General features: G+C 41.5%; 1 protein-coding gene across 2 annotated transcripts in view; it reads right to left on the bottom strand.

The window, feature by feature from the left end:
• Window positions 1-2,893: 2,893 nt before the first annotated feature.
• fah (fumarylacetoacetate hydrolase (fumarylacetoacetase)) overlaps window positions 2,894-25,894 on the bottom strand; it is an 81,459-nt gene continuing 58,458 nt past the window's right edge. For both annotated transcript variants that reach the window (XM_049603222.1, XM_049603231.1), the window contains exons 10-14: window positions 23,632-23,707; window positions 21,419-21,465; window positions 19,144-19,245; window positions 16,241-16,358; window positions 2,894-3,457 (exon numbers count right to left, since the gene is read on the bottom strand). In XM_049603222.1, the coding sequence (XP_049459179.1) occupies window positions 3,381-3,457; window positions 16,241-16,358; window positions 19,144-19,245; window positions 21,419-21,465; window positions 23,632-23,707 (420 nt within the window). In that variant the 3' untranslated portion in view covers window positions 2,894-3,380. The remainder of the gene's footprint in view (window positions 3,458-16,240; window positions 16,359-19,143; window positions 19,246-21,418; window positions 21,466-23,631; window positions 23,708-25,894) is intronic.

Raw genomic sequence — 25,894 nt, 5'->3', positions numbered from 1 at the left:
CATGAAAGTGCAGGAGCAGAGCTTTCCAGTGATACCACACACATCACTGTGCTGTCATCCTATCATGCTATAAATACAGATCAAGTGTCTACAAAATAAAAACCTGACAAATTTCTTTACAATCCATTATACAGATCTTGTTATCAGTCACTTCATATAGTGAGGAATATCGTATCTTAGGCTTGCATGTGTTTCTCCCTGTCTATCCACATTTGTAGTCCGGCTTTCAAGATGCAAATATCTCCATATTGTCCAGTTGACACTCCATCAAACTTTGTATGACAAGACAAGCCAACAAGACAACTTCACCATTGCGCACCCAGACAACTGTAGCCTAATTATGCATGCATGACAGGGCCGTAGTCACCATATACATTGAAGGGGACATGTGTCCCCCCAGGCGGCACGGTGGTGTGGTGGTTAGCACTCTCGCCTCACAGCAAGAGGGTTGCCGGTTCGATCCCGGGCGTGGGAGCCCTTCTGTGCGGAGTTTGCATGTTCTCCCTGTGTCAGCGTGGGTTCTCTCCGGGCACTCCGGCTTCCTCCGACAGTCCAAAGACATGCAGATTGGGGACTAGGTTAATTGATAACTCTAAATTGTCCGTAGGTGTGAATGTGAGCGTGAATGGTTGTCTGTCTCTATGTGCCAGCCCTGCGATAGTCTGGCGACCTGTCCAGGGTGTACCCTGCCTCCGATGTCAGGGATAGGCTCCAGCCCCCCCGCGACCCTCAAGAGGATGAAGCGGTTAGAAGAATGAATGTGTCCCCCCCAGTGCCCAAAATGCCCCCCCAATATATAACTGAAACTGAAAAACAACAACAAATTTTGTTTACTGCAAACAAAGTGGCAAATATTATCTTGGAGGACATCATTGCACTTAGTTGACTATTTTGCATGTTTCTTTCAGATAAAACACATTTTTGACTTGTGAATGAGTCAATGGAATTTCTTGCAATAATGAAAAAATACTGGCAAACATGTCCGCCTGGCACAAACCACATGTTTTGGACAACTGTGAAGTGACAGAATGTCCCAGCATCATGGTTTTTATATTGCCAGATTCCAGAGTGTTTCCCCTCTTCATATACAGCAGAATATGTCATTTTCCAACTTGCTATGGTGAGATACATGTAAAAATGTAAGAATTTAGTAACACTCACATTGTCCTTAAAAAAAACAAAACAAGATATAGCATGTGTATGTAGCCTTTATAATGACTGTGATATGACCTTAAAAGTAAAGGCAGTAAAAATACCCCAAAAACGCCTCGGGCCTTTTTGGAGTGTTGCAGAGTTGTGAAATGTGTTTTCTGAAATGTGGTGTTTTGTGAAATGTAATGTTTTGTTAAATGTTGTAGTATTTTGTGATATGTTATGTAAAATGTTGTAGTGTTATCTAAAATGTTGTCATGCTTTGTGAAATGTTGTATTTTGTGAAATACTGTAGTGTTTTCTGAAGTGTTTTTGAAAATGTTGTGTTTTGTGAAATGTCGTAGTCTTGTCTGAAAAGTTGTGATTTGACCCTCAGGGTCACCGTATAGTTCTGTCATCTTTGAAATTATCAATAGGAATATTAAAATCATCCACTATAATAACACAATCAAAGGCAATAAACACTTCAGACCACAGTTTGGAAAAGTCAAACTTCCGAATGATTTTTTTTGCACTAGAATATTATCTTACACTGGAATGGTTGCATTTTCTGAGGAAAAGGTATGAAAGCCGGAAGCTGTTAGCTTCTGCTGCTGCTTCCAGCTGCTGTTAGAACAACAATTTTTCACGTCTTTTAGCGCCACCTACAGGTAAGAGTGTATAAAGTGCTACAGACTTTTTCAGCATCCCCATCTGTACAACTTTGCTACATTTACAGTAGTTAACCATGGAAAATTACACTTAGGAGATGTGGTGGTTACTAAGTAGTATGGTGGCGTTTTATTAATGGCCACAGGGTGGGGCTATTGCTGCAATTATTAAATATGTCAAGCATATACTCATGGAGTAGTTGTTTACCAAGTTTCATTTTATTGAAGTCAATGGAATTTAGCATTTAAGAGTTTTTGCCCATTAGGTGCATGAGGCCACCCCTTTCAAAGGTTTGCTAACCAATTACAGAAAACAGGATGTGATACCCAAAGTGAACTTGTGATTGTGTTGCCGGTCATCTTAAAATGATTTGTACTAAGTTTGGTGAAGATAAGGTGAAATATGTGCCAAAAGAAGCCAAAAATGTGTATACCAAAAAATCCAAAATGTCGGAAATTTTTTTTTGCGCAAATGGCCATGGCCTATATCAGCCAAATTGCCACACACTGTTCAAATACTGTTTCGTTTTAACTCTCACGGTTCATGAGTTAGCCAACTGTGGATTAATCCACATGTTGTCCTGCAGCAGACTGAGTCAAAATAAAGTACACTGTGTGTGTGTTTGTGGTAATGGAGGAACAGGTCACCCAGTGCAACAGTGTGACTCACTGATGTGTTTTAATAGTTTTTGGAATCCAGCAGCGTTCTATGGCATAAATGAATGGGCGGCTGTGGCTCAGAGGTAGAGCGGGTCATCCACCAATTGGAAGATCAGCTGTTCAATCCCCCGCTCCTCCTGTCTACATGTAGAAGTATCCTTGAGAAAGATACTGAACCCCAAATTGCTCCCAATAATGCTTCCATCAGTGTGTGAGTGAGTTAAGAACTGAGTAGCAGGTGACACCATGTATGGAAGTCTCGGCCACCTATGTCTGAATGTGTGTGTGAATGGGTGAATGTGACTCCCAGTGTAAAAAGCGCTTTGAGTGGTCAAATGACTAGAAAGGCACTATACAAATGCAGGTTCATTTACCATTTACCATGAATAATATATATCATGCTTGATACACACACAACTGTGTGACACAACTTGTCAGTAGAATCAATTTATTGTTTGTTTGGGTCTGCACAAAATTTGCTGATAAGAAAAGACAGAAAATGACTTTAAATTAATAACAAATACTGTATGTCTGACTAAATGAGTTTGTCATTTCTGGAAGAAATTCCCAATGCAGGTGTGCAATAACACTGATCCTGGTATAGCAATAACACAGTGACATAATGTAGGAGCATCACTGTTAGATGAATATTGCAGAGGAATTCTTTAACAAGGACACAGCTCTACAGAGCTCTAAGACTGTCCACTACATCTGAAAAAACTCAACAATTATTAAATTACACTGTATACGTCATTTTAAGCTAAAGATGTGTGTCTCTGTGGAGTTTTGGTTGTGGTTGTCTCCATTCATCGTCAGTAAATGTCAAAGCCGTGTGAGACACCGTAAGTGTTTAAGTTTGTGTCTTTCAGTATTTATGTTCTACGAAAGGATGTCCACTCCAGTAACAGTAAGCGTGTTTCAATGTTGCAGGGCAGGGAGGATGACTCCTGTACAGAGTCCGAAGCCCACTCTATATCCATCTCCTTGACAGTAACCTAGAAAAAGAAAAAGATGGGTGACTACTATAAACAGAAACATGTGAATACAGTCATAATAATCAGTATGTGAGCCTGTTGAAATCACAGAGGTCATGCCCTTTTGCAGTCAAACATTTTGTCAGATGTACAGCACGGTGGTGCAGAAAAAGAGGGCTTGGGGTTTGAACCCTGCCAGCTGACCGGCTGGTTGATAGGCTCCAGCACCTCCACAGCCCTTAACAGCATAAGCAGTTGGGGATAATGAATGAATTAATAAAGTTTAAATGTATAGCTGATATGGTTATTTAGGGGTGACCCCAAATAGTCGATGATTCGGTGATTCGATTCGGAGAAGTCTGATTCGACTGCCAGTCTTGCCATCGAATTGTCGCAAAATGTGGTTATGAAACAAGACCGTACCATTCTGACTATATGGGGATGCTCACTGCTGCTGAACATCTTGATTAGACATAGAATATATTTGTTTTCTAGTAATTCATGATATATAGCTTATTTTGATACAAACATCAGCCTAATTTCTGTTAATAAAAAATTGAAAATGATGCGTGTGTGTAATCAGTAGGCATAATCATTACTATGCATGAATAAATCACCCAGTTGCTTGATCCAAATAAGACGAGGTGAGTGAGTGCGCTGCAGGACCATCAGAGCAGCATCGAGGCCTACGGTGATTTAAAGTTAAAGTTAAAGTCCCACTGATTGTCACACACCTCAGTGTGTGAAATTTGTTCTCCGCATTTGACCAATCCCCTGAGGGAGCAGTGAGCAGCAGCGGTGCCGCACTCGGGAATCATGTGGTGATGATTTACGGTGGCGAAGCGCATAAACAAACACTTAGGAGGAGGTATGTGCTCTCAGATCAAACTTTTTTGAAGGATTATTCGTTTACCTGAAGTGTCTTGAAACAAATTTCACCACTGATTGTTTTCTTGATAGACTCTGATTTTTTATTTGGCTACTTTTTGTCCGACGATTGAGAGCGGTGACGCACGATCCGTGTAATCTCTCAAGACAGATTCTGCAATTTACATTGTATAATCTGTCGGCAGCCCTGTGTGAAAGACGACTAGAGAGGGAGGGAGGGCAGGATTTGAGTTTGAACGGCGCTGCGCTTTAGCCAATCACAATGGAGGGGGCGTGGCCAAGACGTGCAGGTGTCCCCAGGAAATGTGTACCTACAGAAACAGCAAGCTCCGCATCCATAGCGACCGCTCCACCCAAAATGACATCTCATCAACGTGAATTTTTTTTTTTTTTCCAGCGGATGAGTTACAACATGATTGAGCTAACTGGAGTACTTTCATGTCATATCCAACAACAGGAGGCTTTTAACAGATGACGTCTGTAATTGTAATTTCATTATTCTTTGTGTATTCTTTGTGTTTTCAAATACACAGTCTAGACCTCTTAACCTCCCACCTAGATACAAAATCCTGCAGGATATGCCAGGTGTAAAACACACCCCAGGGGGTCAGAGTCAATACTTGCAGCAGACGAAAGAGTGTTAAAACAATGGGTAGGGGCGCCGCTCCCTGACGCAGACAGAAGGGTGTGAAATACACCTTAAGAGGTGGTCCTCAGGTATAAATGTTTAAGCTTCCCCATGCTTGGGGTCTTTCTTCATTCTGACCGCTTGTGTGCTGATTGACCTTTTCTTTGCAAAGAAAATAAAAAAACCTTGTCGGCCAGCAGAAGTCTCTATTTCATTATTCACCAGCAGCAGAGAATTTCCACAACAATTTGGTGTCAGAAGTGGGAACCCTCGAGCGATCGTCTGGGACGGAGTGCGGACAGTGACATCCTGGAAGGAAAAAGATTTCCAGCCTTCAACCTCAAATTCTCTTCTGAGCAGGGAGGACTGACCGCAGACGTCCCAGATCGTTGCCACTGGGATTCCACGAACGCAATTCAGCAAAGTTCATCTGGTGAGCACTGAAGTATTTACATTTAAACTATTATTATTATTATTTAATTTGTTTTGTTTTTTTTTAAATTTGGCATAACATTTCCATTTCCACATTATCTACAATTGGCCGGCTTTTGTCGCTTGTAGCCTAAACGAAGCGACCTGCTTTTGTCTATTGTAGCATAAACGAAGTGACCTGTTTTTTTTATATCACTTGTGGCCATAACAAAGTGATCCTTACAGAGACGTCTGTATTGTAATAGTCGTGCACGACCTCCACATTTGGAATGGGGAGATTTCCGTCGAGGTTGGCCCTCCGGAGGGGCCTGTTGTGGATGTTATGAGAATGAGAAGGAAATATGGGGATAAAAGTCTAAAATATTTAAATGTCTGGACAGCTGAGTTTTGGATTCCCAATAGGGGGATCCCTCAGTTTAAAAAAACATATCAATATTAGAAGAAAACCTGAAGGGAAAAGAACAAGAAATGAGAAGGAAAACGAGAGTTTCTGTTAAAAAAAAAAATAATTGAAATTATAGAATGTCAAAAAGAATGTTTACAGATGTGGAAAGGAGACACAAAATGGGAAAACAATGCAGAAACAACTACCCTTTTCTTGTGAAAAGTTGAAACCAATGAAAAGCAAAATTCACACACGCAAAGAACACCAGACTCGCAGATCGCCTCTTCTTTGTTTCCACAGTTGGTGGCTTTGAAGCTGGATCCATTCAACACCTACAGTGGCCTTCAACTACCTGATGAGTCAAGCAATTCTCCAGATGTGTGGGAAATTCATCTCTGCAATTGTTTCTTAAACGGACTGAAACTGGACATTGCCTCAGCTGTTAAAAGTTCCTGCATTGGTTGGAATGATGCATGCCCGTCCGAACTTCGCAGACACGCCATACATGCCCATGACCAAATACTCTCTAAGATTAAAAAAAAAAAAAAAAAAAAAAAAGAAGAGACAACACAGAAGGAGCTTCACATGGCAGCAATAACCATGTTTAACACAGTCCGAGAACATGGACAACCAGGTCATGAACATAGAGGAAAAGAACACGACCGACACAGGAACTGGGAAAGAAAACCTCCAAGTGATGTCTGTTTCCTCTGTGGCCAATGTGGACATTGGAGACGTGATTGTCACAGAAATACCTCATCAAACCTCAGTAGACAAGTCAGGCTGAAAATGCCTGGGGGTTGTCAGAGAGAGATGGACTCCGCCTGACAAGCCAAACCAACCTGTGAGACCAGAAGAAGGTACTGCACCACACTCACCCACACACACACACACACACACACACACACACACACACACACACACACACACACACACACTAAGCAGATTAATACACAAGCTATTGAGAGTTCAGACAAAAAATATGCAATTGCTCAAACATATGTTCACTACACATCTGATCATTTCAAAAAGTTTCCACAACACTGACCATCGCAGAACAAAATGTTATATTCTTAGTTGACTCAGGAGCCACATATTCTGTGATAAAAGCTTTAGAATTCACTAAGAAACCAAAATTAAATGGAGATTATGTGTACTCTGTTGGTTCATCGGGTCAAACAATTAGGGAGAACATAACTGTCCCACTCAAATGTGCGGATGAGTCAAATACAAGCTTCAAACATGCATTCTTGCTCTCTGAAGTCTGTCCCATTAACCTGATGGGCAGGGACATGATGTGCAAATTAGGCCTTTGTCTGATCTCAACCCCAGAAGGTGTCAAAGTTCACAGACTATCTGATCTGGAACCAAATTTTTCACACTCTTTTGTCCACCACACCCCAAACCTGAGGTATGCATATCAGTGGAAATTGCAACCATCAACAACCTCTTCTGAGCTTGTTACAGAAGCTAGGAAAACAGTTTTAACAGCTTCAACAGATTTCATGACACCAGAGGACCTACATTGCACCTCTCATGTGTCACCAGGACCTGATGATCCATATGAGGAAGGTTGGTTGAGGGAGAGATTTGACAAACTCACATTGACACACATTTATTGGACACAACACAAATGTGCTATATCAGTCTCTCTCACACCAGCTCAATGTAATGTAGAAACATCTGATCGATCTATTTTATTTTCACCAACACTGCAGTGCTACTCTAAAACTTTAACATCTGTTGTGCACACTCAAAGAAAAAATCCAGCTGGTATCTAAAAGCACTTCTAAATCTTTTTCTTTTTTGTCTGAAGAACAAGCTACAGCTATTACAGCCCTACAGGAGGTCCCTAAGACACTGTGGACTGTCCATAAGTATGATGTTGGCCTCATCAAAGACTGTGAACCTGTTGTCATCACTCCAAAATCAGACTTTAGACCTTGCAAGGCTCAATATCAACTTAAACAAGAAGCCATCGATGGCATAACACCAGTCTTTGAGTCTCTTAAAGCAGCAGGAGTAATTGTTCCCTGTGATGACTCTCCAGTGTGCATACCTTTGTTCCATTTTGCTCCCAAACTCAATTGCTGTTTGTAAATGCCTTGCTCATACTAACAACTCAGATTCTGTCTCTCTAGGAAAAGCAAGAGGTGATGCCGCTGCAAAAAGAGCTGCACTCCAACCCACTATCCTTGATCCTTTGTTTGTTTCAACTCCAGTCTCTAGTCCCAGCTCCCTTACAGCAATACAGTCCTTTGCCACACCACAAGAAAAGACAATGTGGCAACACTGCGGTGCCACACAGGAAGAAGCAGTGTGGCGGGACCCGATAACAAACCTTGCCTGCCCAAACATTTCTTTCCTCACTTTGCAAAACTGACACATGGATTGGACCATGTGTCAAAAGGGGGGATGTTGGATGCCATAACTCAACACAGGTTCACCAAAGGGTTTTCAGTTCATGCGCAGAAGTTTTGTCAATCATGTATGGTTTGTGCAACAGATAACGCAGGTAAAACCAAAACAATCACACACGCTGCTCACCCACCACCAGACAGGCCATTTGAACATTTGAATACCAACTAAACTGAGCAGCGATAATGGCTCACACTTTGTCAATTCTGCAATAACCCAAATCAGTGAATTTCTTGCCATTGACCTCAGACAACATTGTGCATACCACCCTGCCAGTGGAGGTGCTGTTGCACAAGAAAATGGCACTCTGAAATCAAAACTGGCTAAGTGTTGTGAGGAAATGGGACTGCCATGGACAAAAGCTCTGCCTATTGTTCTAATGCATATGAGAATGAGAAAAAGGTCCAGAGTGAACATGAGTCCCTTTGAAATTCTTTTTGGCAGACATCCATCCCTAGGAGTGGAACCTGTAACCAGGCCGCTCCCCTCCACTGGCCTATGTAAGGATGACATGTTACAATATTGCAAAAACTTATCTTCCACTATCTCTCAAATCTCTCAGCAGGTGAAATCAGCCCTTCCACCACCAGCTTCCACATCACTCCATGATTTCCAACCTGGCGACTGGGTGGTGATAAAGGACCTAAGAAGGAAACACTGGCACTCCAAACGCTGGCGAGGTCCATTCCAGGTGCTCCTGACAACGCATACTGCTGTGAAGATCGCTGAGAGAGCAACGTGGGTTCACGCCAACCACTGCAGGAAGGTCCCTGAGCCAATGGAGGAACTCAGTTGTCGACGCAAGGACAGACATCGCGAGGACGAACAACACAAGGACGAACAATGCGAGGACGAATGAGCTCAACAGAGGACGACACGGAAAATAAACCCGTGAATTCAACAGACACCAACTAGATGTGCAGGACTAACAACGCAAACCTTTTCCCACCAGACTACACCATGTACCACCTGATCCTGACCCTATCATGTTCAGCTATGCTGATAGAGGCCTACACCTACGAACCTGCCGAGACTGTCACTCTGACAGAAGGACAAAGTGCAACATTCACCTGTACTGTTTGGTAATCAGGTCAAATTCACGCATATTATGCCAAATATGAGAAGTACCTATGCAGAGACCCCTGCGGCCCACACGATTGGCACTTGATCGTGGCTGCTACTGACAAAACCCTTGCTCCAAACAGAGATCCCCGCTTCATAATAACAAAAATTCCAAATTCCAACGGAGCCCAGATCACCATCTCTGATGTCAAATCCACTGATGCAGGCACATATTGGTGTGGAATTGAATATCCAAGCTCTGATATGTACAGACAACTCAGAGTCATAGTGAATGGGCCAGCAGACCCATATGACGCCCCACTTAACATGCTGTCAGATGTTAAGACTGCCTCGCCGACCTCTGAGATAGGAGACAACCACCTCGACAACTTAAACATCACTGATCAGTGCATGTGCTCTAGGTCTTTTACACAAAAAAGAGTTGAAGATTCCTGGTGACTGTTGGGTGTGTCATGCTTTAGCAGCTAGATGGCAAGCAAAACCTCTCACAGCAAATGCTGTGTTACAAGGGCACATGAAAGAATCTTAGGGCAGAAAAGATCATGGTAAATGCACTGTCGTCCTGGGAATGATGATGTTACTGATTGCTGGCCAACAAATCAGGAGTAATGTCTCAGTTGCTCCACATCCCAATATTACCTGCATTGATTCCCATTCAACCCCTACTAACATGGCATTTGAAGTTCCTCTACAGCATGCAGAGACTTGTGTTTGTTCAACATCATCATCAGGTCCTTACCTAGGCCGGTCAAGTTGTCACACTAGAGTATTTGTGAATACTACAACATCAACCAACTGTTCTCACAGATGGCCTAATAACACCCTGACAAGATTTGCCTGCCCACTTAGACAACTTTCATCCCAACCAGGAATAATGTGGTCTTGCAGTAGAAAGGCCTATCATGATTTGCCACCTCTATTTCAGTGGTCCAGTTGTTGCCATCCATCGATTGTCACAACTGATACTAAAGTCTTCCATAAGAAGGCTCCTACCACCAACATCCAATCTACCATGCATTTTCGAGTTCACAGAAATATTACTGGTGTTCCCTCCAAATATGATGGTTATGTACTAGCTGACCCCTGGACTTCTCCCAACGCCAATGTTGGTTGGTCCCTATTTCTAAGAGGTGGAACGGCTGCAGCCCTGAACAAGATTAATGGACTGGTTTGGTCTGTTCTTTCCTTAGCAAACCAAACTGAAGTGGCTCTTACCTTAATCAACACTGAAATGTTTGCAATTAGAACAGCAGTTATCCAACACAGACTTGCTCTCGACATTATTTTAGCTGAAAAAGGGGGTATTTGCAAAATACTTAATGTTTCTTGTTGTTTTTATATCCCTGATGAATACGAGAACATCACCGACATCATCAAACATATACAAGATGCCATTCGACCCCCACCAGTAGCAAATGACTCATGGCCCTCTTGGCTAAAGTTTTGGGGCCAACAATGGTCATCGTGGTTTGTAACAATGATAATCCCAATTGTAATTATTTTCTTTTTGCTCAGCACCTTAATTCCATGTGTGTTGAAATGGCTGTCCAAAGTGCTCACAAAGAAGATAATCCAATCCTCCACATATGTTCATGTGAATGTTAACAATGCCGATAAAAATTCAGCCTCATTTCACATTCCTGATCCCCATCATTACCCCAGCGCAGACTCTGACTCTGATGATGACATTTTGTAAATATTGTTGTTTTTTTGCTTTTTTTGTCTTTTCTCTCTCTCTCTCTCTCTCTCTCTCTCCCTTTCCTTCAATTTTTACATACATATTTTTTTTGTTTTTGTTTTTTTTGTTTTGTTTTGTTTTAGTGATTAATCAACAATCACAAGGGAGAATTGTAATTGTAATTTCATTATTCTTTGTGTAATCTTTGTGTTTTCAAATACACAGATGTCTAGACCTCTTAACCTCCCACCTAGATACAAAATCTTGCAGGATACGGCAGGTGTAAAACACACCCTAGGGGGTCGGAGCCAATACCTGCAGCAGACGAAAGAGTGTGAAAACAATGGGTAGGGGCGCCGCTCCCTGACGCAGACAGAAGGGTGTGAAACACACCGTAAGAGGTGGTCCTAAGGTATAAATCTTTAAGCTTTCCCCATGCTCGGGGTCTTTCTTCATTCTGACCGCTTGTGTGCTGATTGACCTTTTCTTTGCAAAGAAAATAAAAAAACCTTGTCGGCCGGCAGAAGTCTCTATTTCATTATTCACCAGCAGCAGAGAATTTCCACAACACGTCCTGATGTTAGCTTTGCTAACTGTCCCGTCAGCTGCAGCCACTGATGCTTTCTAGACATCGTGATTTCCCATAACTGAATAAATACCACACATAGCAACACAAAACTGCTTTGCTAGCTCAATCATGTTGTAACTAAGCTATCCGCTGGAAAAAATATTTTATTCATGGACTGTTTATTGAGTTATTACCTTATTTTTATACAGTCTGTGGTTATTACAGACACCGCTAACGGCTAACATTAACAGCTAACGGTTAGCCCAGCTAATCTACGATAACAATGTTATTAATTACAAAACGTGCACACACAAATAGTAACGTTTGTTCAATCATTGTGTTTATAGACTTAACAAACATCAGATTATCTACACGGTGATATAGTGACGTGAAAAATGTGACATGTAGCTAAACTCTGCTGGGTTTCCACCAGAAGCATTTGTAAACAACACGCCGATTCCCTGGGGGCACCACCGGAAGTGAAGGGTTTGAGTGATTGCCGAGGCCCCTGTACTTCCGTTAGTCGAAAAACTCTGGGCTGAGCCTCCAGAGGTAAAGGAAGAAAAAAAAAAAAGTTTTTTTTGTTTTTTGTTTTTTTTTACCAGTGGATTTCCAGATTGCGGTCCGTGTGGATGAACTTGTATGAACCTGAGTTGATTAATGAAGTAACTTGAAGTCAAAAAGAAGGAAAACTGTTTTATGGTTACTTTTACTTTTATTATTATTATTATCTTATTATGCCAACTGAAGAATTAAATTTGTTTATTTGGGTGTTTTAGTGCTTTTCTCTGGAGCGGAAACTGATGCAAATGAGCTTATTAATCAATGAGGGGGAAAACAACATGATTCGACGATTAGTCGGCTAAAGGAAAAATCTGTCAAATCAGATTTGACTATGAAAATTCTTAGTCAGGGACACCCCTATTGTTATTATTAAAAGACAGAAAAAATCCTTTAAAAGGTTGTAAGAAATGTTACTTCACTCCAAGCCTCTGAGTGGGTGGGCCAGTGTTTGATTGACAACTAACAAACAATATCAGTTATTTGTAGCTTACAGTCAAAAACGTGTTTAGTTAGTTGTGGTATTGAAGAATATCCACACCATAAAATTTAGAGAAAAAAAATTAAATGAAACCTAAGCCATCATTATATCATAAGTATATTTGGACATTATATGATTTTATTCTTGAGTCCACAGAACAGAGATAACAGAAGATGACAAACATTTCTGTTGTCGTCTTCAATTTGGCGTGTGTTTTCATTTTTGGGGAGCGTTCAGCTTCTTGTCTGTGTTGTGAGCATTTGCATCGCGTTATCTCGTTTGCTTGTGTTGTTGGGATTTACAGCGTTTTCTTATTTGCTTGTGTTGTGAGGATTTGCAGCCTATGTGTTGTGAAATCGATGAATGTGTTTTCTGAATTTGAGGGTGTTTTCTTAATGTGTGTTGTGTGGATTTGCGGGTGTTGTGGAGTTTGCGTGTGTTGTGACTTCTCTCGGCCACCGTACTTTCTTCATATTGTCTGTAGGTGGCACAATGACTATGATACCTAATTGGCATGCCGGTGTCTTCAGGCCTGGAATCTGATTGAACATTAAATTTTGTTCAGATTGGACAATGTACACTTAAGGTATTACAACTTTCTGTTTCATTGCAAATAATGCATCATAATCGCAATTGCATTCAAAACAAAAACTCTCGAATTTTCATATGAAAGCATCATCGTGGTCTTTGGCTTTGTCTGACAACATCTGAGGTGGATCTGGTCATCCCGCGAGACAGAGTACATTAAAATATAAAACATATCATTTCCTGTTGCCAGTAAGGGCCGCTATAACCACAACTCAATATTGGCATGTATATGTCCTGAGACTGGGACTGTTATAAAGTATGAGAAATCTGGGGCAGACTGGACAATGTCAGCTGTAGTTACAACAACTTCCTGTTTTATGGTGAAACTTTCAAAACAGCATACACACCACGGCAAGGCCATTCAGCAAACTCATCAGCATCATTAAGGTCTTACAGCTTTTTGAAACAAGCTTTGGGTGGATCTTGTCATCTTGCTAGGAGTAGTACATCAAAGTGTAAAATGTGTCATTTCCGGTTGTCAGTAGGTGCTATAACTAAATATTGGCATGTAGTTGTATTCAGGCAGGGACTCCTACCTTAGGCCTAGTCCACACGGACCCGTGTACTTCTGAAACCGAAGTTTTTCGGGCTCCGGTTCCAAAAAAATTCGTCCACACGAGTGGTGTGATAAAAAATATGATATCCACATGAAACTGCAAAACCCATTACCAAGTGATGTAATACACATGCCAAAGCAGTAGGTGGCGATGTAACTGCTAACGGAAAGGCCATTTTAACCAATCAGAAGTCAGAGTCAATACCGGAATAGGCAAGTACGGAAAATAAAAACAACCCGATCCACAAAAATAGTGCGACCTAATTCAACAGCAGAGGTGCCTGAATGACCAACTACACTACCACAAAAGCAGCGATGGGCCTGCCAACAGAGAACAGCCAAATTGCACAGAATAATACACGGTTTCAGAAGTACACAGGTCAGTGTGGACTAGGCTTTATTGGACCATGTACAGTGGAGTTACAAACTAGGGCTGGGCGGTATGACAAAATTTTCATATCACGGTTTTAAGAAAAACTCATATCGGTTTCACGGTATTTCATGGTATTTTGCTCAGGTTCGGCCAACTTGACATGCTGCTGTGTTGTGCTATGGCCTATTCAAGTGCCGCAATTTGTTATTTACCTGACAATGTCTGAACACAACACACGCTCCGCTCCATTCATCTGGGCTCCACTGATTGCGTACTGAAACACGTAGAGAAGCCAGCGGGGTTGTTTACCGTTTGCCGAGCCGAGAGGCTGCATGTAGGCTTCATGAAATGTTAAAGCATTTTCCACCTAAGTTATTACATATATTTGAGTCATCTACAAGTTTACTGTACTGTTTGTCATCTACTTGCTTTCAAATGTCCGCCACGGACATTTACACAATGTCACGGATAAACATGGGTAAATGCATGAAAAAAAATCATCACATATCACCTCTGATAATGGTTTATTCATTTAAAAACACATTGTGCTCATTTAGCACACTATTTCATGTAGTTTTTATCTGCTGGAGGGTCGCGTATAGGGAGCGTAGCCCGACAAAAATAGAAGAGCATCCTAAAATAGAGAGTTGTCGCGCCGCTCCCGTTGCCGGTGGAGCCGCTGTAATTGATTAACAGGGGGGCGAGCTGCTACGAGACTCGCGCTGCAGACGTGTCGCGCCGCTGACGTGCCCGGTGGATCTCGGCCGTAACTGTCTCATACTCGGGACGGGTCGTCTTCGGTCAGGAAAATGCGGTCCGAGTTGTGCTCTAGTGTGCTTACCTGTGTGTGTGTGCTTTGTCTCTGTGTGTGCGCTTTGTGTGTGTGTGTGTGTGTGTCTGTGTCTGTGTGTGTGTGTGTGTGTGTGTGTGTGTGTGCGCATCGGGGCGAAACTCCGCCGTGCGTGATACCGAGGGCAGAGGAGAATTGTAAACAGCGGTGCGCCGCTGCTAGTTGCATATAGGGGAAACACTGCTCTTTTTGGTATGAGTTCTTCTGGGTCATTGTGTACAGTTGCTTTGCTTTCAGGACACTCTCCGGCAGCCATTCTCGCCTCTAAAATTTTCTATGCTCCCATGCTCACCCGCTCAAGCGTGCCTGTGGTGTGCAGTGGTGAAATGGTTCCCCGCTGAAACACTTTCCTGCCGCACATGTTTCGGACATTGTTTGGGCTATTCACTGGTATTGTGGTATATGAAAAATTCATATGATAACGAAAATAAATACCGGTTTTCGGTACAAACCGGTATACCGCCTAGCCCTATTACAAACCACTTCCTGTCTTGTGACAAAACACAGACTTTTAAGACCTTGCCACAACCACATGGTTTCGACCAAACTCAAGCGTTTAACAACTTTTCATCTCTAAGGTCTTTAGATAGAACATACAAACTTTGAAGTTGATTGGATTACACTTACAGGAGGAGTTTGTTTAAATACAGCACCTGGAAATGGCCAAAAATACACTGCATATATCACCTCAACTGTGATACCTTGATAATGGGAGCACACCCTCCAGTTCCCTTTTTTAAAAATGGGAATCACTACCCCAGTCTGACATTCCACATGCACTGTACCTGACTTCCATGCAACACTGAACAGGCGTGTCAGCCAAGATAGCCCAACAATGTCGAGAGCCTTCAGCATCTCAGGGCCAGTCTCATCAACACCTGACACCTTGCGTGGAGGAGCTTTTTTAACTACCTCAGCAACCTCTGCAAGGGATATGGAATCGGCTTCCCCTGAGTCTTCAAACTCTGCCTCCTCCACAGAAGACATGTTGGCCAGACTCAAGAGATCCTTAAAGTGTTCTTTCCATGGGTTAATGATATTCATGCTAGCACAGAGGTCCAATAACAAAATACCATTTCAGTTCAGATAAGGCAGTCAGTTCCTCCCAGTCAACCCATTACATGTTTTTCCATTGTTGCTCATATGAGTGTTGAAGTCCTCCAGAAGAACCACAGAGTCTCAGGTCAATAACCTTTCCAGGACACCCCCCCAGAAACTCCAGGCATGGGCTCTAATTCCAAAAATAAAATAAAAACTACATGTTTCCAGTGAACTATCCAGTTATCTAGCTGCTGTGTCAAGGGTTTGGTCTAACCTGTGATGGTGACTTCATCTCCATCTTTGAGGAAAGTTCTGGTTTCTCCTCCTCCCAGGTCAATGCTCTTAGATCCCCTCCATGACAGCTCTAGCATGGAGCCAAAACTTCCTGGATCCTGTTGGGATACAGCACACACAGTACAGTAGAGTACAGATTTTAATCACTGTACAATCTAAATGTACTGCACATGTAAAAAACAAGACAGAGAGGTAAATTTGTGGAGTTCTCTCTCCTGATAGAATTGAGTGGGAATGGCAAGAAATGTAGAAAACACATGTATTAAGTCAATTTTAATGAGCCATTCATATTTCTAAGAAACCTAATCTGAAGCTTCACTCTGCTAAATGCCAAATAATTCAAATAAATGTGTTGTATTTCTAATCTTTTGTCATGTTTAGCTTACATGTTTCAAAAGCAACTTCATACTGTGAACATAACATAGCACAATACAATTTTATATCATTAAAACTGTAATTTATAATAATGACAAGAAATATGTACAGTACAGGCCAAAAGTTTGGACACACCTTCTCATTCAATGCGTTTTCTTTATTTTCATGACTATTTACATTGTAGATTCTCACTGAAGGCATCAAAACTATGAATGAACACATGTGGAGTTATGTACTTAACAAAAAAAGGTGAAATAACTGAAAACATGTTTTATATTCTAGTTTCTTCAAAATAGCCACCCTTTGCTCTGATTACTGCTTTGCACACTCTTGGCATTCTCTCCATGAGCTTCAAGAGGTAGTCACCTGAAATGGTTTTCCAACAGTCTTGAAGGAGTTCCCAGAGGTGTTTAGCACTTGTTGGCCCCTTTGCCTTCACTCTGCAGTCCAGCTCACCCCAAACCATCTCGACTGGGTTCAGGTCCGGTGACTGTGGAGGCCAGGTCATCTGCCGCAGCACTCCATCACTCTCCTTCTTGGTCAAATAGCCCTTACACAGCCTGGAGGTGTGTTTGGGGTCATTGTCCTGTTGAAAAATAAATGATCGTCCAACTAAACGCAAACCGGATGGGATGGCATGTCGCTGCAGGATGCTGTGGTAGCCATGCTGGTTCAGTGTGCCTTCAATTTTGAATAAATCCCCAACAGTGTCACCAGCAAAACACCCCCACACCATCACACCTCCTCCTCCATGCTTCACAGTGGGAACCAGGCATGTGGAATCCATCCGTTCACCTTTTCTGCGTCTCACAAAGACACGGCGGTTGGAACCAAAGATCTCAAATTTGGACTCATCAGACCAAAGCACAGATTTCCACTGGTCTGATGTCCATTCCTTGTGTTTCTTGGCCCAAACAAATCTCTTCTGCTTGTTGCCTCTCCTTAGCAGTGGTTTCCTAGCAGCTATTTGACCATGAAGGCCTGATTCACGCAGTCTCCTCTTAACAGTTGTTCTAGAGATGGGTCTGCTGCTAGAACTCTGTGTGGCATTCATCTGGTCTCTGATCTGAGCTGCTGTTAACTTGCCATTTCTGAGGCTGGTGACTTGGATGAACTTATCCTCAGAAGCAGAGGTGACTCTTGGTCTTCCTTTCCTGGGTCGGTCCTCATGTGTGCCAGTTTCGTTGTAGCGCTTGATGGTTTTTGCGACTCCACTTGGGGACACATTTAAAGTTTTTGCAATTTTCTGGACTGACTGACCTTCATTTCTTAAAGTAATGATGGCCACTCGTTTTTCTTTAGTTAGCTGATTGGTTCTTGCCATAATATGAATTTTAACAGTTGTCCAATAGGGCTGTCGGCTGTGTATTAACCTGACTTCTGCACAACACAAGTGATGGTCCCAACCCCATTGATAAAGCAAGAAATTCCACTAATTAACCCTGATAAGGCACACCTGTGAAGTGGAAACCATTTCAGGTGACTACCTCTTGAAGCTCATGGAGAGAATGCCAAGAGTGTGCAAAGCAGTAATCAGAGCAAAGGGTGGCTATTTTGAAGAAACTAGAATATAAAACATGTTTTCAGTTATTTCACCTTCTTTTGTTAAGTACATAACTCCACATGTGTTCATTCATAGTTTTGATGCCTTCAGTGAGAATCTACAATGTAAATAGTCATGAAAATAAAGAAAACGCATTGAATGAGAAGGTGTGTCCAAACTTTTGGCCTGTGCTGTATGTGCATTCCTAATTTATACAAGCACTATGAGCAGGTGTAGATTTTGTTAGTAACTACAGAAAAGCTACTAACATACTGATCAATGCCAAAATACATGTACATTTCTTCTGCGAACAGTTCTTCCGGTTTCATGAATGAGAACCAATGAATTCACTTACAAATCAGGACTTGACCACTAAAAATTGGCCACGGCTAAACATGTGGACACCAGTGGATGCCAAAATTGGACAGAGAGATGTGAATGTCTGGCTGTTCTTTTTTCTTTTTAATAAAAGAGTTACAAAAGTTTCCTTCTGCTGTACTTTTGTTGTTTAAAGTGTATCAGAACATTTTAAGGAAGAAAACATGTTTTTCCCATATTTGATTGAATACACATCTATATTTTACACATCTGGATACTTGTCTCTATGTGTCTTTACTAACTGTATGAAAAAACTTAATTACAAACTGCTGTTCCCTGCACACAAAAGAAGCAACAGCTACAAGTGTTTCTCACTTACTGTATACTAACTAATTTGAATGATGGTATGTGTACTGGACTGACACAAAACACATTTTTAAAATTGTTTGCTTTTGCAAAACATGTATAATGTCTTGCTTGTTTGGTGTAAGCTTTTGTGTGTGTGTGTGTGTGTGTGTGTGTGTGTGTGTGTGTGTGTGTGTGTGTGTGTGTGTTGAGTTTTGCAAAACTTTGGAAATGGGAACTTCAGCATCCATTTTAAGTAGTATTTATCAGGTATTGAGCATACTGTACATGCAGGCACTCACAGGTCCACTAATGGTACCAGAAGCCAGCAGGTCTCCCGGTCTGACATTACAACCGTTGACTGTGTGATGGGTGAGCTGCTGCTTCATGGTCCAGTACATGTACTAGAGAGGGAGAGAGAGAGAGAGAGAGAGAGAGAGAGAGAGAGAGAGAGAGAGGGGGACATAGTTAAAAACTGTAGAACCTAACAAGTGAGGGGAGGCAGACTGTCAGACTTCATACTGGCTCACCATTTGCATAAAGGACACATATCTGTCTCTGTAGGCTGGTGATGGTTTCGTGTTATAACTGCACAAAGTATGTTTTTACAGTTAACTGCAAACTGAATGAAGGTGGTGAGTGTCAAACAGAGATTGTGCATTTAGTTTGACACACTTGGTGTGTGTTAATGGTTTCAGAGATTAGTACTTCAAGAATCACTGATAGTGTGTAGGCATTCAGAAAAAATATTATATTGAGAGCATGTGTTTTCTGAATGAACACAGAGTTATGCCACTTTTTTGTAAGGTTTTGCAAAAAGAGTTTTGAATATTGAAATGTGTGGAAACAGGTGGATAGTGTTTATAGTTTTGGGAAATGTGTCTGTCTTTTGGTAGATGGCGCCATTGTTTAGGATGTTTAGTTTAAAGGTCAAGGTATAGTGTGTAAGTGATCAAGAAAAACTGTATTTGGAAAAGTGATCAACTGGGCCCAGTATTTCAAAGTGATCTGATAGAATTATTCTGGCCGGATTGGATTAAATCCTGATCTGATCTGAAAACTGGGTATTTCAACACAGATCAAGAGGATCCTGATCCAGAGGATCAGGATTCAGATCTGGTAATCCAATCCTCCCTTTAATCCAGATAAAGGTTGCATTTGGGTATTTCAAAAGTTAAGGCAGAGATCTGGAACAATTTGATACCAAATTTCAGGATTATTTGGATCCCACCTCAGAGGTGGATTTGACAAAGCCTCAGCTCCACTTCTCCTAGATATTGTTACACAAGATGTTCATTACACTTAATCTATTAGTGTTTTAGTTGTAAGTAATTTCAAGCATAGAAAAATATTGTTTGGCCATATTTCCTGAAACTGCTGTTAATAAGAGTAACAAATACAGACCTATTTCTCAACATCTAGTTTCACCCAATCTGGAAATCCATCGGTTAAAAAAAAAAAAAAAAAAGGATTTTTTTTCTCTCTTTTTTTCTTCCTTTATTCTACAGTGTAAATTATACAACAGTTCCGGCCCTGCAATCTGATTGGTCGAGAGACAGTAAAACCGTGATGATATTGGAGTACAACATCACGGTTATTTCACTGTGTATGTATCACTCCACCTCACAGCTGATTGCAATCAACAATCAAATCAAAACTGACGGTTAGTGTCAGTTAGGTCAGCAGTTGCGTTGTAGGCTAATTAATTCATCCACTGTCAAACAGCCAAAAATATGGATTTATTTCCTAAAATAAGTTTTGAATTGAACTATGAATGGTCATCAGAGGAAGATGAGGGAGAGGAGAAGCTGAATCCATCTGAGCACACATCCAGGTTTGTCAGTGTTTCATCAGCGGAGCTCAATGACTTGGAGAAAAGCAACATACTGTCAGATCAGAAGGCAGAGTCGGCTGTGCCTGTGAAGCGACAGTCCACCATACAGTCACCAGAGACTTATTGCACAATTAATGTGCAGCCGGTGAACAATTAATGGAAACGTGCAGATAAATGTGTGTCTGGCGCAACATGTCTGCGTTACATAGCAACGGTGACAGCGGAGTCCTGAGGGAACTATTTTTGTTGGCGGAAGACAAATAAAATGCTTAAATTATCTATTTTGTCCTCATTTTCAACATTTCTTAATCAGCCTTGCTTATTTAACTGTTGAACTGCTGTATAAAAGCAGTATCACACTCGAGCTCGTGATGTTGTACTGTGATATCGTCACGGCTGTGATTCAGTCGTAGGCACGAGGCCGCAGGCCACTAACCTAATTGCTTGGCAACCTTAGATGTAACATGCAGCCGCGGTCTTGAAAGCTGGCACAGAAAAGACACAAGAATAGCACTCAGCGCCTGACCTTGTGTTTTACAGGCAGTTAAAAGCGCAGCACGTGTACGACCCCCAGAGACTTGAAGACCATTATCACAAAGTCCAAGTCAGATGATGACACGATACTAAACACTATGTGACTGACCTATAGAATACCAGAAACAGCCTATATGCTGGAATATTTACTATAAACATAATGCAGCAGAGTGTTACAGTGGATCTGGTTCAGCAAACTAGGTTGTTACCTTAAAGTTTGACTTGCAGATGGTTGCTGCCTCTGCCATGTCCTGTCCTTAAAGGGCAAAGAGCAAAACGTTGTATTGAAAACAGACATTCACTCCATGACATATTACAGTAGTCCTGACTCACAGCTGTGGGTTAGAGCAAAAGTTGAGATAAGGCTTTGAAAACAATGACAATGGTATGTATCCTTCAGCCATGGTAAAATCAAGCCCCCTGCTCTGACATCTCTCCATACATTACTGTCTGTGTAGATCCTGTTTGTGCATGGTGTGGATTTCAGTGAGGGGAAACAACTCCTTACCAAGTTCTTTGAGAAGAAAGGTGAGCAACAGTTTTGTTCTGGAGTTAGATGCAGCTATTAAATTTAGTGGGAACTGACAGTGGCATAAGCCAGACGTGGATAACCGCTGACAGTTATCCACGTCTGAGAGAGTAAAACAAAGAAAAGGACACCCAAGCAAAGGGAAATACTTGATTCGATTTCATAGATGAGTCGTCAGCATTAAGCCTTAACATAACTCATTGATAAATCAGCTAAAAGTAGAAAAATATGAACTTCAGTTTCAGCATAAAACAGAGGAACAAAATCAAAATTTAAAAAAAAAAAAAAAAAAAAAAAAGGATTTAGCTCAACCCGTGACTGTAGACTCTGCGTGAGAACCAGGAAGTTTTTTTTTCCTTTGAGTAAGTCAAATGCTAAGGGTAGGCCTAATTCTTTCATTTTATTCAAGTAAATATAGGCAAGCAGGATTCGGACTAAAGGAAAGAGGTATGATGGTGGTGCTACAATCTGCTTTTCAAAACTGAAGAACACTTTAGTACATAAATCATGTTAACAAATTAATCATGGTATTGTAATGCTATGTGCAGAAAATAAGTCATTGCAAATAATAATGCAATGATGGAAGGAGCTGCTGTAATTAATAGGCTAACACAATGATCAATAAGACAAAATGAGTATAGGAATAGTCTATAAGGTTGTTAGGGCTGATGCCTCAGATACCCCTTTTTGACAGTCATGGGCTGGCTTGGTTTGGCTTGGTTTGGGCTATCAGCCCAACACAGCAGGGATTTGCATTCCCATTACAACAGGGCTACCTGCTTGAAGATGTGTTTTAAACTGATGACGGCTTGTCTTTAGTGATGACGTTTAAAAGCACTGGGCTGATTCAAGGCTTAAGTCCCCTGTTATTTTTGCTGCCTGTGTTTCTCCATCACACAGCAGGGCAGGTAAAAGAAGTTTAACCTGTTGGAGGTGAGCTGTTTACAGAGGTGCAATTAGAGCCTGTTGTCTGCAGCTCTCCATCAACATCTCACTGTGGCTGTTTCTGCTTTAACTTTCCTCTCTGCGGTATTATTACACTTGCCCTTATTGAAGAAAAGCCGTTAACAAAGTTCCACTAATTTAGTGATAAACATATTTAATTTCCTAGAGATTCTTCACAGTAAAAAAACTTTAATTGTGACACAGCAAAATAAGGAAATGCAACTTCGAGCAGCAACGTCACACAACTTCTAATATAGCTGATAGTGAACATGAAGCAGCAAAATACAGCAGAGTAAAACAGGACAAACTAAACTCCAAACCGCAGAGATTCAGTAATAAGCTACAAAGGTACTGAGAGCTGAACACACAGAGACTTTAAAAATGCCTTTCTCTCTGGTCTCCTGCAGACAGAGGTGAGTTGACTCTGAGCAACACACACAGCTTGTTTGAGGAGGAGAAGCGGGGTCATTGAGGGTTGGCTACGGTCAGCGAGGCGTCAATGCTACCTGCTTGGAGGCAAACGGCCCGGCTGTTGGACCTACTCTGGAGAAAGTCCATCTCTGGTGCAGCTATTAACCAATAGGGGAAACACACCATGTGAGTCATTAGGGTCAGGTGGGGCCAGGGGTGAATGGGTGTGAAGTCGTTTGGGGAGAGATCCCAAGACTGCTGGGGTAGCCACAGGTTTGAAGTGCTTCCCAACTGGGCCTTTGCAAAAACCTCAGTACCAGTCATTTAGAACTGAAGAAGCTTCTTGGATGAGAAGCAAAACGTCTTCAAGAAACACAAGCAAGTCCAGTTGCATAAGATATAGCACTTACGATCAACAGCTACTTATTACAATTGATCACCTCAGGGCTTTATCTGCTGAGCAGTGTGTGTGGGAATGCACAAATACACAGAGAACCCTTACAGTTGATTGGCTGATAGTGACTTTGGGTACAATACCTTTAAGGGACACAAACAGATTAATGTTGAAAGTGTAAGCATCATGGTGTTGCAGGTAGGGGAGGGGATCTGGATCCTGCAGAAAGGGGAGAAACAGAAACAACATTAAGTAGAAAAAATGGGAAGGAGGCTCTAATGTCTTCTACATACACCAAAACTAGAGTGGAGAGAGACCAGACACCTTTTCTATCCTTAACTCCTTATCACTGTTGAGATAACAATGTAATATTGGTTCCTCGGGTGGCACCAGAGTTGGATGGTTTTGTGACTTGCATGTAATAGCCAATTGTTATGGCACATAATTAGGAGGCCTAGGTGTACTGTTAGGGGTGGAGTTAGGAAGCAGGGAGAGGCTGATGTTCCACTTGGGGTATTAGGTAATTCCCCTTCCTAGGAGCTCACACACCTGAGAGACGCCAACAGACTGCCATGCCACATTTCTGCAGAAGATTCCGACAGACATTCAGAAATCCGGAGACAAAATCCACCGATCTGGGAACACCACTACACACCTCACCTGATCTGGGTTTGCGATCAACCCCCCCATGAACAAAAATCACAACAACGCTGCTTTTGCTGCTCAAATGTAAAAGTCTGTCAACCCATTCTAAGAATACGAAGTAAGGCCTGCAAGAAGTTTGGATCAACAGTTATCTTAAAGTGGTTCTACATCATGGTCCGGTGACTCCATATAGAATTTAATCCACTATTCACTATTGCATGCTTCTCTTCTCTCCTGATCTTACAGTTTCCTAGTGGGCCGAAATGCCTTTTGGGCTGACACAACTGTCTTTTTTTCCTTTTTAGGATCCGGACAGCTGAGCTGCCAGGACACTATTGTAATCCTAGGTATTCTTCTTCTTTCTTCTTCCGAGGAAATCATACTTCCCATGGGTGAAAACTCACCAAACTTTGCACAAAGGTCCAGTCTCATGCCAGATATCCTCAGCTGTAAACTCAAGCCAATAGTCCTGATGGTGGCGCTACAGGAAGCATCTAAATTTCAAAACTTTGAAAATTCATAACAAATCAAATCAACCATACATGCTACAACTTCACAACTTTCATCAAACTGTAGCCCCAATACTGAAGAAACTTTTGTACATTTAAACCTGTTAAAAATTATGAAGTTCATCACTCTGTTTTTTTTCAAAAACTGTAAATCTTCTTAAACCTATCTCCTCCCACAATTTTTGCTCAATTGACACCAAACTTGCTACAGAGCATCTTCAGACTGTCCGACAAAAACTACATTTCTCAGATTTTTGATTTATCAAAAATTGAGCCTACAGTGCATCAAAATGTTTGACTGTAAATGGTACTGTAAACATATACATGCAAATTCTTGCTAAATAAATCTTCAGTGTTCATGAAAAAATGACAAAATTCTAGAGTCATGGTAGATGATGTGTGGCAAATTTCAGAATTTTATCTCAAAAACTGAATTTTTTACAGCATTTTGAATTTTGCTCTAATGTGAACAATTGGAGTCAATATAAAAATGGCAATTTTAAACATCAGTTTTTCCACTTATGGAGCAAATCAATCATTGTTACAAACAAATTACCAACATCTCCTTGCTGTCTAGATGCAATATGTGTATTTTCAGATTTTTGTCTTAATAACTGAATTTTTTTTTACAGTGGTTTGAAATCTGCTTTTCCATGCATGGATTGTTGCTAAACCTGCACATCTGGCTTAGTCAGTTTGTGAAGCTACACATGAATTGTCACTAACTAATTAGCTCAGTGAGATAGAAATTGATCCTTAGTCTGAGAGGTTGAGAGTTCAAGCCTCAGCTGATGCAAAAGGCAGATTGTGTTGCTAAATTCCTAAATGTCTTCCAATTCTTCTGCTTGTTGCTCAGAATTGCCTAAAAATGCCTGGACCCGACCCATCGCTGCGCAGCAGCTCTAATTTCCTTTTTTTTCTTTTGTCTGACCGGTCATTATCACAAGTAGTCTGGCCCAAACACATTTTTAAGTCCCTCGACCTATGAGCTTGGTGCCCTCATTAAAAAAAGCATCTGCTCAGAGTAACTCAGTCGCTCCCTCTCCTCTCTTGACGTCAGCAGGCAAGCAGGAGAGAGTAACTATGGTTATGTGAATCAGATTCAGCAAGCCTTTGTCAAGTCTGAAAATAACATGATCATCTTTGTAACATGGATGCTGTCATGCCTGTTAAAATAAATGCAGGTCTGTGTGTGCATGTGTGTTTGGGGGGCTGAGTGACACAAGTTACAGCAGGAAGAATATAGTGCAGT

Source organism: Epinephelus fuscoguttatus, linkage group LG2 (assembly GCF_011397635.1).
Source record: "Epinephelus fuscoguttatus linkage group LG2, E.fuscoguttatus.final_Chr_v1".
Classification (NCBI taxonomy): domain Eukaryota; kingdom Metazoa; phylum Chordata; class Actinopteri; order Perciformes; family Serranidae; genus Epinephelus; species Epinephelus fuscoguttatus.
Note: the sequence above shows the minus strand (reverse complement) of the source record. Positions and strands in the feature narration are given on the sequence as shown.